Genomic DNA, 17,576 nt, shown 5'->3' with positions numbered 1-17,576 from the left:
AAATGGCAAACAAGAAGATGTTTTTCCGCCGGATGAAGCTGCGCGCGCATCTCGGAGAAAGAAACATCGTCAGCTGTGCGACTTGGTTTAGAGGAGGAGCAACATGCGCACGGAGCACGGAGAGGAATCCCCAAGGCGTCGCTCTCAGGAACCGATAAATATATATTTGTATATATACAGGGCAATATAGGCAGGGAGCGTGAGCCCCGTGTAAAAGTTCGGTGTATATAGCTGCGGTCAAAATAATAGCATTGCCAATAAATCATGCCATAATTTCCAGAAGACTGAACCTTTAAATAGGTAACAATTTTGGGAATACAGTAAAGCTTGAAAAAACATGGACAGTTTTCTATTTCTCGATATTTTGTGTTTTTCCTTCAAAACATCGAAATTATCGAATCGATATTGTCAAAATATCGGAAATATCGATAACTTTCAAGCTCTAGAATACAGAGATGCTTTTGATATAAGTTGATCAGGAAAAATCCGCAGAACCAAATTTTAAATATTTCAAAATATTCATTAAAATTAAACCTACAAATTTAGTTTAAAACACTTAAGAATGTTTAATATGGTATTAGTAACACATCTTAGTTCCTGTTACATACAACACAGAGTAACTTTTATCCCTCAATCAATCAAATCTCGAGCAGTGCTATTATTTTGGTCTAAAATGTAAATTATCTATGTGGAATTAAAGAGAAGAAGGGTCGAGGAGACCATGCAACACAGCGCACACAACGAAAGATACTCGCCGACAATCTGTGAATCTGTAAATCGTGTGACTCACTAGATAGTCGTCATTGTGGTCCACAAAGTACTCCTCGACGATCCAATTGTCGCCGGCATACTTGTCCACGGGCATATCGCAGAGGGCCACCAGATCGAAGTGATTGCGCTGCCGCTTCAGCAGAAGACAGCGGCTTATGGGCACGCTCTTTCCGTCGCCGGGGTAGCCCTCCTCCTCCTGCCCATCCAGGTCGTTATCCCTTTCCAGCTCGCAGCCGTTCTTTCCATTCCGGATGATGAGCTGCTGCTCCAACTGCCTAAAATACTGAATCTTGGCGGCTCGGAAACGATGACGCGGTGGGAATTCTATGCGAGTTACTCAGCCCACTTAATTGGCGGCGATATGGGCAACTGGCAAAGCTGCCGAGGAGCAGTTCGCAGCAGCAGCAACAGAATCACCAGGCAGTATCTCATCTCATCACACAGCACATCTCAGAGCAGAAAAGAAAACTCTGGCCGCCGTCAACGAGTTAATGTCAAATGATCAATTGAACGAAAATAACTAGAACAGCGGGGTGTATTGGACAAAAGGGGAAAAGAACTATAAAGAACCACCAACAGTGAATGAGAACTATAAAGATCTCGTTTAATTAAGAGTTGTTTTCCATACGGCGAAGATTGCATAGAAATTGCTTAATTTTATGTCTAAATGGCCAAGGTTTCGCTTAACTGCTCTATTTAATTGTTGATCAAAAAATTATATATTCTTCCTTAAGTTCTTTTTAATTATGCTTATATATTCGTAGTGTCAAGTGTCTTTTTTAATATATGAGTTCATGGTTGATTAATTAAGAAGGTTGTCATGCCTAATTAAAGTGCCGGTCTATAAAATAACAACAAAATATTGATTTCTCTATGTAACAACCATATTTCCCCATGCTCTAATTAAGTTTCTGTATTTCGACACTTGCTAAAGGCCTTGTTACTTTATTATAAGTACTATCTTATCAACCAAAACATACACAACTCATGCTGCTCATCGAGTTCTCAAGTGCTTGTTCTCTTGAAGCTCTAAAGCAATCATTTCCATATTCAGTTGCACTCTCATTCCGGAATACTACTGATTACAGAACATTCCTCATGTAATCACTGTACCACTGAAAGACCAAGAACCAGAGCAATGTGACACATCTAATGACAAATTTAGCTCGACGCCGCATAGATAAGAAAGGAGAGAGTGCGATCGAATGATCACTTTACTGATCCACTCGACTTGTAATCGAGAAAACACATATAGCGATTATGTTAGTCAAGAAGTGAGGAAAGGGGTTGTAGGGGTCTGGGTTTTATCGATAAGACACGCTTACTAGATAATCGCTGTCGTGATCGGCAAAGTACTCAACGACTATCCAATCCTCGGTGTATTGCATAAATCGCAGTGGACAGCTGGAAAGGATGAGGTCGCGACAATGATCGACGACTGGAGGGGCTGGCAGGTCACGCATCTTGATGTAGCACGGAATCTGGGAGCTCTCGAAGTGATCGGCCACCTGCTGCGACCTCTCAAGATACCGCTTGAAGAACAGCATGATATAGGGGATCTTCTTTAGAACTACTAATCAATCGAGCGGCAACGCTTTTGGCAATGCATAGGGATATAGAAACGCAATCGGTCTAATGGGTATATAGTATCTGTCCGTCTTAAATTTGTTCTTTTACCATTTTGTTTTGCTTTTAGCTTTCGGTTTTAAGTTTTTTCTTTTTTTTTCTTTGGTTTTTCTTTTCGTTGCCCTGCCTACAATTTTCACTTGTTTGCTATATGTGGTGTGCTTGTATATAAAATGAAAAGTTTTTACCTTAGCCTGCGACTGGCGGTTGTTGCGTCCGCTGTCGCGTTCGTCCTTGGCGCGATCGCGATGCCGGCGACGGGAGCTCGAGTGGGAGGTCTCGTCCCTGTAGCGATACTTGTGCTGCCGCCGACTGGCGGCCGGAGATTTGCGATGCGAACGCTTCGAACGCTCCTTGCGTCGGCGGGAAGAGATGCTGTCATCGAAACTGTAGAAAAAAAGGAGAAAAGAAGAAAGGTGTCTGGTTAGTTTGATCTGGTGAATTTATTACCTAATAGCCACCATCGGGCGACGGATGAATGGCCGTCCTTGGAGCAACGCCCAGCACCATGGACAACATGGAAAGCTACTTAGCTGCTCAGAGATACTTAGCTAGGTAAGCCGCTCCACGCTCCGCGATTCTTAAGCCAGGCGGCCGGCAAGCGAGTGCGAGACTTGTGTTGGCGAATCGGTTTTGCGTTACCAATCAAGTTAATCAACTCGGCCGGATGGCTACCTCAGCTGTTGGCTATCTGAATAACTGGCGGCGGCCCACCTTTACCTCTGGGTAAATGCCTTTGAGAGTACTTCATGGTTCGAGGAATGACACAATGTAAGGCAGTCGTAAGTTTTGAAGTGAACCTAGACTCTGATCGAGGCCAGAAACTGTGTCAATAACATCGGTAGCTCATGTCTATATGCTCATGTTACATCCACTCACCTCACCCACCAAACCAAGAAGCCAAGAAGCTAAAAAGTGCGGGTGGGCAGCCACCGATCTTGGCATGAATCAGCTGATTGCGAGAGATAACTGACCTATGCAGTAGTAGTGCTCAAAAGCACAATCTCAAAAACTCAACTGCCAAATCCAAGAAGTCAAAAAGCCAGCCACATATGCTAATAAGGCAAACCAGCTCTCATTGAGCGATTACGAAAACTTTTGTCGGTTGCTCTCGCCCACGTGGCCCCCAAAAAGCATCTAAATTTGGTCACAAATTATGAAAAACACAGAACCAAAGCGAACTGAAGCTGAAAGTGACTTTGGCTACAAGTACAACGTTAGTTCGTTAGTTCCGACCTGCATCTATATGAACATATTTGCACAGAAAACAAAATTCGATACGAAATAGGATCACTTCTACCTTACCGATAGGATTAAGGTAATATTTATGACTCAAACATATCAATTTGATATTTTATCATTTCACAAAAGTTATAAAAATACTGCTTTAAAATACCAAATGATGTATTTTTTAACAAATTATGTAAAATAAGATAAATAAAGATCATCTTTAGGGGCTGTCCATATATTACGTAATCATCTAGGGGGGGGGGGGCCACCAAATGATTACTCTAGTGCAAATTTTTTTTTTTTTGTATGAAGAAATGATTACATGGGGGGGGGGTCAAAAATCGCCGAAATTGTGATTACGTAATATATGGACAGCCCCTTATTCATATCAAAATGATATGAATAACTATGAATAATAGGGTAATTTCTACCTTATCGATATGATTAATGTACAATTTTTTACTCAAACATATCAATTTGACATTTTATCATTTCAAATACCAAATTTAGTATTTTAAACAAATTATGTAAAATAAGATAAATAAAATAAGATAATATAAAATTAACCTGCAATTTTGTCAATTTTTTTTCTGTGCATTTGTATATACCTATACAAAATATATATGACAAAAAAGCTCAACGCCTGCGCACCCGCCAAGAAAACTACTTGAGCGCACATGCTCTCTGTACAGCTGGGATGGATATATCCGTAGGCTGTTCGAAAAGACTCTTGGCCAAGAAACGAACTGAATTGAACCGATCTGCGATCTGTGATCTCCAACTGACTGGCGTCTGTCGCGGAAAAGCCGCTTACGACCTCGCGGCAGTTAATAAAAAAGGAATAGTAGCCAGTAAGCAAGCTCTTTCGGCATTTTGAATTATGATTAATGACGCGCTGCGTGCAAATTAGAACAGCTTTTATGGCCAACTGTAATTGGATATTAATGATTCGTTGAATCCGATTCAGATCCAGAATCCGATTTTGATTCCGAATTCGACAAACAAAAGAGTGGGTGGGGTGGGATGGGGATGGAGGGTAGGAAGCGAATGGCAATGCAAGTTCATAATAGATTCCCAATTTGGACTGAAGCATTTCGGATCGGTGTTGTGTAAGGTAATTGGCTTAATATTTCACTCAAGGCAGCCCCGCCGAACAGGTCGAAAGCGCTTGACTAATAAACACAAAGCCTCATAAAATATTATCTTTGACCTAAAAGAACACGAGTAATGGGGGTTCGAACGCGACTACCGCAAATATGGTTGAGGTAAATGTAAACAAAGGGTTTGGTTTCCATGTCTAACGAGGAAAGCTCTGATATGGTGGTCGGTGGTCGTCGCAAGATAAGATATCTTGGGAAATAGTTACCTAAAATATGATACCTTTGGTAGCTATGTTCTCGAACTGATTATCTTTTGGGTTGATCTGGGGGTAATCGTAGGAATTCGAACGTTTTATTGCCGCGGCGAGGTAATAACTTATGACAGTCTGTGGGAAAGCAGATAAGATATCGCTAGGGGAACCGAATACAAAGTTGCTTGGCCTGAAGGGGTTACAAGAGGCTATTCACACTGTAAAGAAATTGCTGATTATTTCAAGGATCGCGAAAATCTTTATTCTAAGCCGCTATACACATGAGGTAATTGAACAATATCGCGCCCATATTTATAGAGTTCCTCATTCAGAGCGGATTGCCCTTGAGGATTTTGCCAGCTCAGACGCACCGGGGGTTCTATATTGTTATTTTTCTCTGTTGGCCTCGACTTTTCGCAGGCACACCACAGATGATACAACAGTTTTATGGCCAGGCCAATCCCACATTTCTGGCCTTATCATTCCCCACATGTGGACACCATTTCCTTGAGTGATTGCGACGACCTTGACCGATTCTTGCTGCCCACTTTGATTTTATGCCGCAATTAATCACATTTGCTTCTGGGACAACTTCCTTAATGGCCTGCAATTTGTACGAATCATGTACAGCTTTTCACCTCCCAGAAGATAAAGAATCTGCGACAACAATTAGTGTTTGCACTAAGCATTAAGATCCAGTCAGTGAGATTAGCCCAAACAAAAACCGCTAAGAACAATAACCCACTCTGCAATTCTCTTGCCATTCGGAGAACGAGAATATACAACAAAAAAAACCCCTGAAAATAATTTCTTATAAGCTTAGCCGTGTTATTGAATTATGAAATTAATCATTCGAAAACCAGTTTTTTTTCATGATTTACATAGAGCAGCTGAGACACTTTAAACCCACCAACCAGAGCTGCTGGCTGCACCGCCGTCAACCGCCGACAAACATTTTGTTGCGGCTCGAGAGATTTTTCTTCGTTTTGTTGTATTTAGCTTTTTGTATTTTTTGCTGACCCTGAAAATGCCATAAATACATTAAGCAAAGCGTAGCGCACATATGCGATCGGCCCTCCACCCCCTTCTGCGACTCCTACAAATTATACAAATATAATGAAAATATAAAAAAAAAAGCGTTAACAATTGGATTCCAATTTACGCTTCCAATGAACTGCAGAAGTTATGCGTCATTTCGGATTTATGCGCTTACACACGCAAAATACCCGAAAACGGTTGAATAGCCCAAGAAATGCTAGGGATGGTTCAAGGTTTGCCATCATGGTTCGTGAACTATTTACGACAGGCCAGCTCAGTAAATAAATTCAACTTTGTGATGGACAGTTCATCAGATGAGATAAAATTAAAATCAAAATATTTCCCAAACAATCTCAATACTGCGGATCAATAAACCTGAGAGTTATGGCTCATGTTTATGTCAATAGACCAAGGTGAACTTTCTTGGTTCATGAACTGTTTATTATTTGGTATTTATAACTTTAAGGCTAAAGAGTTCAAGTATTTTAAAAATGTTTTCCGGAAATAGCAAATGCCACACAAATTCCCATATTAAATTCCAATTTATCCATCATCTAGAGTTGACTTCTCGAGACTCCTTATATGGCATAATTGTGATTTGGAATTCATTAATTTAGCATGTTTAAATACCCATCTATCTTTTCTTCCTATTTATTTTTGTGTCACTTCAGAATCGAAAAAGTTAACTCCATCCCTGGTGAGCAGAACTTGAATATGATTAAATATATATATATTTGGCCCGACTGCTCATTGATTAAAGCAGAAGCCAGTACTACGCATATATCTTTGTCTTCAAGTGAAACATAATGAGAAACCGGAATTTTCGGTTTGTCCCCCCAAAGTCTAAAAGTTACCAAGAGGGCAAAGAAGTAAGGGGCAGGCAAATGATTGTCGCGCGCCTTAAATGACAAAAGAAATGCCGTTACAAATATTGCCGAGTATAACAGAAATTATGAACAAAGAATGAGTAAGTGGCCAAGTATGTTAGCAGCCCAAACACAGCTGCGGTATTATGCAAATCCATTTGGGTGGCAGATCTCGAATTGAGGGCATGGAGGAGCAAGCAGCAGGCAACAGGGTGATCACCAGGTGATCACCGAGGTGACGTTGGCCAATTGCAAGGTCATTGGTTGCGTCTGCGCAAACAGCAGACCTTTGGGGAAGACATCAATAAGCAGCACTTCAGAAGGTTACACAGAAAAAAAAAGACAAATGATAGTATTGATATGTGCAGGGTAATTAAATATTTGTTTAAGATCAAAATGATATGAATAAAGATTATGTTTGTGTTTAAAAAATACTAAATTTGGTATTTTAAGACAGTATTTTTATAACTTTTATAAAATGCTAAAATATCAAATTGATATGTTTGAATCATCAATTTGACATTATTCCATTATTGATATGAAATAAGGTAGAAATGATTCTATATCATATCGAATCTTTTTTCTGTGCAGTGAGATGAGCACTGCAAATAATGGGGAAAGGCCTTTGTGCGTCAGTTAAAGAGGAGGAGCACTTGGAGCCACTGGAGGAGGAAGTGCCATGCCAAGTCGGGTTCAAGCAGGCAGCCAGTGTCGGGGTCTGGGTCTCAGTCTCAGTCTGAGTCAGTTTGATCCGTCGGCAACAAGAGAGATCGCACGGTTCAATGAACGTAATGAAATTTTGCACCGAGATCACCCCTTCCCAAAAGCCCCTCGGATTTTTACCCCATCCATCCATCTCAAACGGACCGAGCCGGCCATTACTGTTAACGAAAACAAACAACAGTTAAGCAGCGAACTCGACAACAAGCCAAATTAAATATGCCGAATGTCCCCCTGCCAAACGGCCCGCTCCCAAACTTACAGCCAGCCAGCCACTCAAATGCGAAAAAGGAAGCGATGAAAATTTTTGTGCAATTTAAATCAAGTCTAGAAGATCTCTCAATACTGCATTGTTTTATTCATTTCGTGATTTATGTGAGTTTGCTCAGGCGTCTGGGTGCGAGTTTTATATTTGTTTTTGCTTTACTTGTGCGTAGTCAATCACCTTTCGGCTGACTCTTTATAGGAAGTCAATAAAATACATTAAAAATACAAATAAAACACTGAGAGTTGCATCCATTATTCACTTTTGTTTTCAGATCGTTTGCGTGGTTTTTTTTTGTTTTCGATTAGGCCTGCCTTGCGCTGTCGGAAATCGATCGAGAACCGTAAGCTCAAGATCTAAGCTTTGTTGTCAACTTTTAGTTGGCTACCCAACTGCTGCCGGCGGTAGCAGCATCGATTATGATCGTATATGGGTCTGCGGAGACAGGTCCGGTTTGTTCCGATCGTGATAAACGTCAGATAAATGAACCCGAGCAAAAAAACAGAAGCAAACCAAATACAAAACGAAAAACCAAATTAAAGTTAAAAAGGCATAGCAGAGATCTCGGGGTACCTCCCTTAAAAAAAGAAAAATAAACTGTTTAAAGGTGCGGAAACCGACAGTGACTGAGTGAGGATTCCATTTGTCCAGCTGCTGACATAATTGCTTAAAAATATTTGCTAGCAATTAAGCGATCAGGAATTTCAAAAAGAACTCAAACAGAAGAAATGGATGAAATTATCAGTTCATAAAATTCCTTAAACTTTAAATGATCAGAATATAAATAAAAAAGCATCAGCTTCCTTTTCATAAAATCGCTCTTCTTAAACTAATTACCAAAGTAGTACAAAATATCGAAAAGATCCTATATTTTTATCTGTTTTTGTTTGGCTAATTGTTAGCCAAACGAAAAACCTTTTTAATAAATTTGAATAAGTTGAAATGAAATTCGAAACTAGTTGATGGGAAATATTTTTATCACACTCAAACGTCACTCTAATTTGTATTAGAGTAAATGTCTAAAATGTGTGAATTGATCATAGAAATCTCGAGATCAGCTGCTCTATCATATAACATGGGAAAGTGCCCAACGAGGTTGAACCTCTTCGTACAACCCTAAGTCAACAAAGCGACACAAAAAAGGGGCCGAGAGTCTTTAGGCCAATTGCTCAACCAAATGAAGTATGCCCCATACTTGAGAGTAGAACGCTAAAAGCCCGGCGCTTAGGTTGTTGCCTAATGAGCCGGACGGAGCGCTCACCATTTGGACACCGCAACTCGGGGCTCAGCTCATAAGTAGGGGCGGTGTGCTTGACCAAATTTGGCGGAGAGATCTTGAACCGAATCGTAGCGGCACAACGCCAACAATAAAAAAAAAATCAAAATAAAAACAGAAAATAAACATCATCGAGAACGAGATTGAGTTGGGTGTCGAGCTCAACTTGGAGAAGAAACAATGAGAAGGAGGAGGAGGTATCTTTAAATGAAGTGCGGACAGAACGCTTAGTCAGCAAGCTGTGCCGCCACTCAAGGCTAGCTCCAGTTTTCAGTTCTCTGATTTTGATTTGAGTTTCCGCATGCTGAAGAGACACTCACTTATACTCACAAGTCGTGGACCCCAAGTGCTCGGACCGTCGACGCGGCTGTTGCTTCTGGTGAAGATTATTGTTACCATCCGCTGGTGGCAACAGCACGCGGTCGGGGTAGAGCGGCTTGGGAGCCCACGAAGCAGCGGCCACATAGATGTCCGTCGTCCGGGGCGTGGGCGGTGGCGATGGCAGATTATCCGGCGTTCCGGCCGCATAGCTATAGTAGCCATCCTCGGGTTCATCGACCACGGACAGGCGATGCTTGGTCCTGGCCTGTCCAGGCTCATCGCTATACAGATACTCGTGCATCGATCGGGCGTACTTGCTGTTCCTCCTCCGCTGCTGGGCAGGTGTTATCTCATCCGGGGAGGCTCTTATCCAGGAGCTGGCGGGCACATACTGCCTTTGCTGATGGTGCTGGGTCTGTACTATCTTCGAAAAGTCCACATAGAGCGACTCATCATCCTTATCATCCAAATCCCTGTCATCATCATCATCGTGGGGCGTGGTGGGCGCACCCACGGAACTGTAGAAACTGTAGTTGCTCGAGGACTGCGAGTAGGAGCGATTGCGTCCGTAGAACTCCTCCTCGAAGGGCAGCCCTTGGGGGAACTTGTTCGAGAAAGCCTTCTTGAGGCGCGGCGAGTCGTGCGAGTCACTGGAGCCGGTAGAGGATGAGCCGCCAGCTACGTCTCTCTGCTTGAGGCTCAGCTTGGGCGTGGCGGGTAGCTGGCGACGCTGGGCGAGAGGAGTGGCCTTTCCAGCTCCGAATCCTCCTTTGGTGAGATCATTGCGCACTGGCAGCGGTGGCTGCGGTGCCGGGTAGTTCTTGCTGGAGGAGCGCTGAGCTGAGCAATTCTCCTTGGCGGCCAAGCGTCCCGCCTGATGAGTGCGCTTCTGGCTGGTTGGTGTGCCAACCATGGGTTGCTGATACTGTTTCCTGGCAGTGCTGGGAGTCGTAGCCGGGCGGACAGCCTGTGTAGTGATGGGTGGTGGTGGCGCCCTCGCCTTGCAGTGACGTGTGGGTGGCACTGCCGCCGAGGAGCAGGTGCTTTCGATGCGACGGATGAGCTTGGGTGTCAGTGGTTTCACGGTGCTACTGGTCACCAATCTCTGCTGCGGCTGTTGAGGATGTGGCTCCGGCTGATACTTGTGACGATTGCTGCTGCAATAGCTGCTCCTCCAGGGCTGCTGGCGTACAAAGCTGCTGTTAGTAACACCCTGCTGATGAATCGAGGAAGTGGACGAGGCTGTCGAAGTGGATGAAGATCCCGCTGCCGGTTGGTTGTTGTTATTTCTGCCTGGCACTGATTTCACCATCGATCTGTTGGCTCCATTGGAGCTCAGGGGTTGGGCAATTGTTGCTCCGGCTGCTCCCATTTGGACACTGTTGTTGTTGCTGTTGTGGCTACAACTGCTGCGCGGCACTCGAAAGGAGCTATATGGCCGAAAGCCATTTCCATACTGTTGACCAACGACTGGCATTTTGTTAGCTTTTTATTTTTATTTCGTTGTTAAATAGACGACTCGTGGTTAATTATTCGTAATTGCAATATGCTGCTATTTGGTTTTGATCTTCTTTAAAATTGGCGTTAAAATTTAAACCGCTGAACTACGATTACTTAAAACGCGTGCACTTGGAAGATCGCTTATCTTAAAGCTTTATCGTTATCATTTGTGTATATCGCTGGGCTGTTTGAATTTGAGAATTTTATGGCCTTAATTTTCAATGCTGTGCACACACTTGGCCTGTCGCGAACGGACTACTATATATTCAGCCAGATTCTATGGAAACACCTTGGCCCAGCCTTTAGTTTTCAATAATTTATCAAACACACAGGCTTTTCTTTTGTCTCTACTGCTGATTTGGCTGGTTATATGTAATTAACACGTTCTCGATGGCTTATGAGCTGCCTGGCCACCCACAAAACCCTCTGCATTTTTGCGACTTCTTGCTGGCCGCGTTTCGCCTTTTGTTTTAGCCACTTTTGGCCTGTCAGCACGGCGAGGGCCACAATTAAATTAGCCACTGCTGCTAAAATAACCCTGAACCTTGACTGCGATTTAGCCCTGTGGCAAATCCAATTGGCCCCCCGGCAAGTTCATTGATAAGACCCCCAAAACGCAACCAGTTAAGGCTTTATGCAATGAAAATACAGTCAAACATTGCTTGGTTAGTTGGTAGAAAGTGTCTGCGCATGCGCTCATGAGCTCAAAGACCCGGCTGCGAACAGGTCCTCCACCGACCAGTTTTCACAATTTTTACTTTTTTAACCTGATTCAAAAAGGAAACGCAAGTCTTGGGTTCCCCAAACGGCCAAACGGGTCAGCAGCCGCCGATGAGCTCCAACTTGTTGTGACGCTATGAGTAATGGTATCGGAAATAAGTAAGAAATCCCTTCTACAATAAAAATAAAAACACAATCGGCACGTCCGGTTCCTCAAAGTCAGCTCCCCGTTCAGTGCAACCCGTCTTTGATAAGTCGTAGGCGTCGTCGTAGTCGTCATAGTCTCTCGGCTATCTTATCTTGGTTTAGTTAACCCGTGTTGGCTAAGGTTTCTTCGTCCCCCAATTGGCCAGTGATTTTCCCCTCTGTATGCACAGCATTGAAACTTCTCGGAATAATTGAGGGGGTGTTTTTCTCGAATTGAATTGAAATTCCGTAGGTGCGCAGAGTCAGCGCGAATTATTATTTTTGGCCAGGATGCATAAACAAATCGCGGGTATGGCAAAAATCACACAAATCACACAAGAGGCACAGACACTGCATTTGTTTTGTAAAAATTTTAAACAATATATGACGATGGTTTCGTACATTTCTTGCTCAAAAAACACTTGGAAAAGGCGGTAGTTGCACGGCGGCGACGGCGACGAGCGAGGAAGCCAGCACCTCCATTCGCTTTTGAGTTGTCGTTGCGACTGAGCAACCGAGCGACAAGTTGCTAGCGAACAAGTGTCGGTTGTACCGCCGCTGCCTTCGTCGATGCCCGAGCTCTGCCGCCTCAACCGCTGCTCGCATTTCCAGTTTACAGATCGTCGGAATCGGAATCGAAATGCGAACCAAAATCGAGACCCAGTGAATGCCGCGAATTCGCCGCACCATGCGTGCATCCAATTGATGGCTTGTAATTTAAATAAAAAATGATTGAAATTGAAAATAATCAAACGAAATGATCGACAATAAAACAAGAGGATAGCGGAAATGCGAGCATAACACAGAAAAACAAATTCAATATGAAAAGGGTTAATTTTACCTTATTTCATATCAAATCTATGATTCAAGCATATCAACTTTATATTTTACCATGTTTTTGAGCAAATAATGTAAAATAAAATTCATATCAAAATGATACAATCTTGATGTTTATAAAAATATGAAATTGACCAGCACATATCAATATGATCTTTTGTAAAATTGTTTTCTCTGTATAAACAATGAACATTTAAGAATAGTATTCCTTATCTTTACGCTTGATTTTCATATTTGGACTGCGTTTTTCGGCCACTTCCGCGTTGCAAGATGTCACCAACTTTTGAGTAATGAGCCGGGACAGGTCGATTAATCTGCTGTTGTGCTGCCGCTGCGGTTCATGAACACTTAGCCAACGTGTTTTATGGCAAATGCAAAAGGTTAATAAACAATGACAGCGGCGGCGGCGGGCATGAAAACGTCACTTTATCGACAAAGAAAGCGGTCGCTGCTAGTGGCGTATAAATTACAAAATGCGACTCTGATTAAGCCAACTCCCAGCAAGATGCTCTTGATGCTTTGATTGCTGCTGCAACTACCTAAAAAGGCCACGCCAAGTGTATTAAACAATAATAAATGCGACAACGTCGCGCCTCGAGTTTTATCCCCGTTGTTTTGAGTAATATGCAAATACGCTTTAAATACGCAGGCGCATAAATTAAGGCAAGGAAATGCAGATCGGACAACCCGCCAGGATCCATGAGAGATCCTACGCCCACGTCCACCGGCCTCCAGAAGGGGGTCAGCACAAAGAAATCGCGCTGAGTCCGCATTTTAATTTACAGTAAGCCGACTGAAGAAGAGGATGACTCTTCACTGGATTTCACTTGCCAAATATGGCCGCATGTCAATTTGTCTCTCCGGCTGCTCCTGCCGCTCGAGCGGCACTGCTTTATGGAGCCGTTGGACCATTAAAGACACGACCGTTTACAAGCCATTCAAAGAAAGCGAGTCCCAAGGAGCGCAGATGCAGATGCAGATTGCTGCGTGGGCAGGACACTCTGGCTGCCACTTCGCCGACAGCTGGGGAAATACCCGTGGCTCAGTAGGCAGAGCCAGTTTACTTGGACAAGTCTCGAGGCTTTTCGAAAGGTTTCGGTTTCTCACCGGGGAAGTTTGTTCATTCACACGAAGCCAGATATTTTGTGGAGAAACGATGTGAAGTCATAGCTCCTTCCTCTATTTGCCACACAGGTAAAATATACTTCCTATCTAAAAGAAATGTGTGAATTAAATATTAATATTCAGACTTTCTTTAATATCATCGACCTTAGCATAGATATATCAACATGTTATTCTTCGGATTACCGATCTAAAGTCCATACTTTGTATAAGAAGTGGGCTATTAGTTGTCCCTTCATAAGTTATTAGATGCGTATTATTAAAAATTCGTAATGGTTTTAAAACCACTTTCTTTTAAGTAACCAACATTAACTTTCGCATGGAATTGATTTCTTCGACTGAGAGACTTATTATCAATTTGTATGCATAAAAATATTTGATAGGGTTTATCATTACTGTTGCGCAACATCGTTTCTATCCCCGAAATATCTCTTAAGAGCATTAATCTTTCTTAATTTGAATAAATTCCTTCGCAAATATATAAATTTAGTTTTCTAAAGTCAACTTATTTGCGATGCTACATGAATAATTCTTATAAGCTCACAAAAATGTAAGTGATGCAAAATACCATGAAATATTTTGCCTGGATGAAATGGTGAAACCAATGACAATTTTATATAGATTTCTTAGAAATCAAATAAAATTGTTTGCCTAAAAGCAAATAACCTTTTGAGAAAATATTTAGCAAACAGGGTAATTCCTAAAACATTTACAAAAAAAACCTATTAAACGTCAAAAACCTCTCAATATTTGTAACTTGAAAGGGATATACTTTTAAAGTAAAAATATTTAGAGATTTTTGGCTTTTAATAGGATTTTTGCAATTGATTTATTTAACCCTCCTCCATTTAACGACCGCCTGTATCGCATAAATTAAATACATGGCATCCCTGCAAAATTCATATAAATATCAAGGAAAATTTGTACACATAGACTATCACATAGCCAAAAGGTATTTCCTGGCACCGAGAAGTTATTTTCGCATGGAATCGATTTCTCTGATTTTCGACCCCTTTGACAGTTCCTATCCCAATTCACTCCCCATCAGAATTACTTACGTGGGCTCCTTGGATATCTGGGCCTTCTTGGCATCGAGTTCGTGCCGCCGTCGCTTGGCCGCCGATCTGGTGTGATGTGTGTTGGTGATGCGCGGCCTGTAGTCAAAAATTGGAAACAATGAGTACCGAATGAGTGCAGCCCGAGAATATATATGGGAATGGGAATATATGGGAGAATAATTCTACATATGTTTAGGAGAACTTACGGCGATGGGGCCTCAGCTAGGGGTGGCGAATGATCGGCAGTATCGTGTCGTCGGCGCTTGTCTCGTGTGCCCGCCGAGGAGCGATCCCTTGAGTGGTGGAGTCGCCGTGTTCTGGGCATCTGAAAAAAATAAGTGTTATACACACAGCATTAGTTTATGATAGGCTACCTATAAGATACTACCTATAAGAAATACCTTATAGGCTAAATGGGCTGTTAAATATTATAAATACACCACATGTACTTATGAACTGTAAGGCAACGGGTGGTGTGAGCACTGGGAACACCCCCCATCGACCCCCCTTTCAGCTGTTCCCACCGAGGAAGAGGTGAGTACAGTACGGAATACAGCTGGCACGCACACACACACACTTACACACATGCGGTCGCCTAACCAAATTGCAATATCTTGTCTTTGTGTTTGTGCAATGGAAAAACAGACCACAAATAAAAACCGAAAAAAACGAAACTAACTTTCGCATTTTAATTAGCCAACCATTAGTCCATCTACCTTGCAATTTGCTGCTGATTTTTTTCACGAGCGCGAAAATTGATTTTTGTTGTATGCGCTCCGCTGGCTTTGCTTTGGTATTGTTGTTGCTGCTGCTGCTTGGCCAAAGCGTCGCTGTCGCTGCCGTTGTGCTGTTGTTGCAATTCGCGCAGCTGCCTGCCGCTGCCGCTGTTGCGATTTGTAGTCCTGCTAATCCTAGCGTTTACTTGTAGTCGAGTAAACACCTCCTGGGCTTTTCGCACTCTCCAAATAATAATGTGCGTTTGCGTTGAAAATCGTGTTTTTTTTCCCACAATTCACGTCACTTGGTATTTTATTCACCACGTCTTAGAGGTGGAAAAACATCGATAAATCGATGTTTTACAATTTTGTTTTTAGTAATATCGATATTTTTGGCGACAGTCGAAATAAGAAATAAGCGAAAAATATTTTTTACATTTAAGTTAATTACTGTCATGCGCGGATCCACTGGGGTAATAAAGCTTTATCATAATACGCTCCTATAATACTAAAATGTCAAAATGCTGATCTGTTAGGGCTAGTACTCAACATAACAAAAAGTCGAAAAAAACAAAAAAAACTTCATAGGAAAAATCGTTAAAAAATATTGTTTCAATTAAAATTTGTTCTACATTTTCCTTATTTAAATTCAAATTAGCTCAACTTTTGCGGCAAAAAAAAACTCGAACAAAACAGGGTGATTCGTCTATTAAAATTGGTCTTTTGCCATTCACTCACGCACGCAAAATCAGCTGTTTACACGTACGCACGCGTCTGCGCCTGTATGGGAGTCTCAAAATCGCCATGGACAGGTAGCATTTTTTTTGGATATCTTGTTTTCTGCGTTTTCCTGCTATCTTCGCCTAGCATTTTCATATCTTGTCTTGTGCTTTGTGGATTTTCAGCTGACTTACCTCGTTCCGCTGCGCAATAGTCGCTGGGGTGGGCGTGGCCAGCAGGGGCGGCGCTGGCAGGGCCAAAAACGGAGAACGGGGCAAATAGAGGCGATGCCACAGGCCGCTCAAAAGTTGCGTTAGCGATTGCCAGGAGAAATGCGCTTTCGCTTGCATGGGTTTTTCCTTAAACGATGCTAGTTGCATGGGTCCTCCGGGTTCTCCTGTTTTTATCCTATTTATCCTACAGCATGCGTTCTTCTCGGGCTTCTGTTTGTTTTCCTCACTTTTTGGCGCCTTTTTACGCTTGCTGCGCGTAATCGTAATCCATCTGCTGCAGCTCCGCCGCCACGATTTTACCGCCTGGCGTTGGCCATTTGGCTTGGTTTTTTATTTTTGTGGCCTGCAATGCAACTAATGCAATTAATACGCGGGAATTTGCAACGGATTAAATTGAATTTCTGGCTGCGAGGGGCAGAAGGCAGTTGGGAATTTTTAGCACCTTTATTGATTCAGCCGTTTTCCAACTCTGCTTCTGTTCGGTTAACAGTGCTCTGTTAAGTTTCACTGTTAATAACTTTTACGGCGAAAAATGGAGGAAAGGCGGAAAATTTGAAAACTAACAAACGATTATTTTTACCAATCCACTAGTGAAAATCAAATTATTCTCGTAAATTTGTGGTAATTTTAACACATAACATAAGTAATTGTTAGCAGACACTGTTAACTTAAAATAATGTAAACAAAATTAGTTACTGTTAATTATCTTAACATTATGTTAACACAGAGTGGCCACCTGACCGAAACGGTTAGCATACTGGTGGCGGCTAAAATTGAAATGTTACATAGGGATGCCACCTAGCTGAAACGGTTATGGCAGTTAACGATTATCTTTTAAATTTGAAGTTTAAAAAAATAAGCGTTAAATTCAAACGTTAAAGTCGGAAGACATTAAAATGAATTAAATAGTATTTCAAAAAGCTGATTTTAATATCTCTGGTTATTTTCCTTAAAAAACAGCTGTGTGCCTCGTGTTTTCAACTGCGCCTGCGCTGCTTTGGCGCCCAATAAAAAAATACG

At 42.2% G+C, this 17,576-nt stretch overlaps 1 protein-coding gene across 3 annotated transcripts in view; it reads right to left on the bottom strand.

Annotated features, from left to right (window-relative positions):
• The window catches only part of Doa (Darkener of apricot), a 37,118-nt gene extending 20,131 nt beyond the window's left edge, over positions 1–16,987 (bottom strand). The window contains exons 1-4 of one of the 3 annotated variants that reach the window (XM_017150683.3): positions 16,518–16,987; positions 15,094–15,212; positions 14,888–14,983; positions 2,586–2,784 (exon numbers count right to left, since the gene is read on the bottom strand). In XM_017150683.3, coding sequence (XP_017006172.2) covers positions 2,586–2,784; positions 14,888–14,983; positions 15,094–15,212; positions 16,518–16,703 — 600 coding nt within the window. In that variant the 5' untranslated portion in view covers positions 16,704–16,987. Of the gene's footprint in view, positions 1–2,585; positions 2,785–9,463; positions 11,149–12,272; positions 12,383–14,887; positions 14,984–15,093; positions 15,213–16,517 lie in introns of those variants that run through there. The other 2 variants (XM_070217387.1, XM_017150682.3) reach the window with 2 other exon arrangements.
• Between the last annotated feature and the right edge of the window lie 589 nt (positions 16,988–17,576).

The sequence above is a fragment of the Drosophila takahashii genome, chromosome 3R, assembly GCF_030179915.1.
Source record: "Drosophila takahashii strain IR98-3 E-12201 chromosome 3R, DtakHiC1v2, whole genome shotgun sequence".
Taxonomy (NCBI): domain Eukaryota; kingdom Metazoa; phylum Arthropoda; class Insecta; order Diptera; family Drosophilidae; genus Drosophila; species Drosophila takahashii.
The sequence above is the reverse complement of the archived record's forward strand: the minus strand, read 5'-3'. Positions and strand labels throughout refer to the sequence as shown.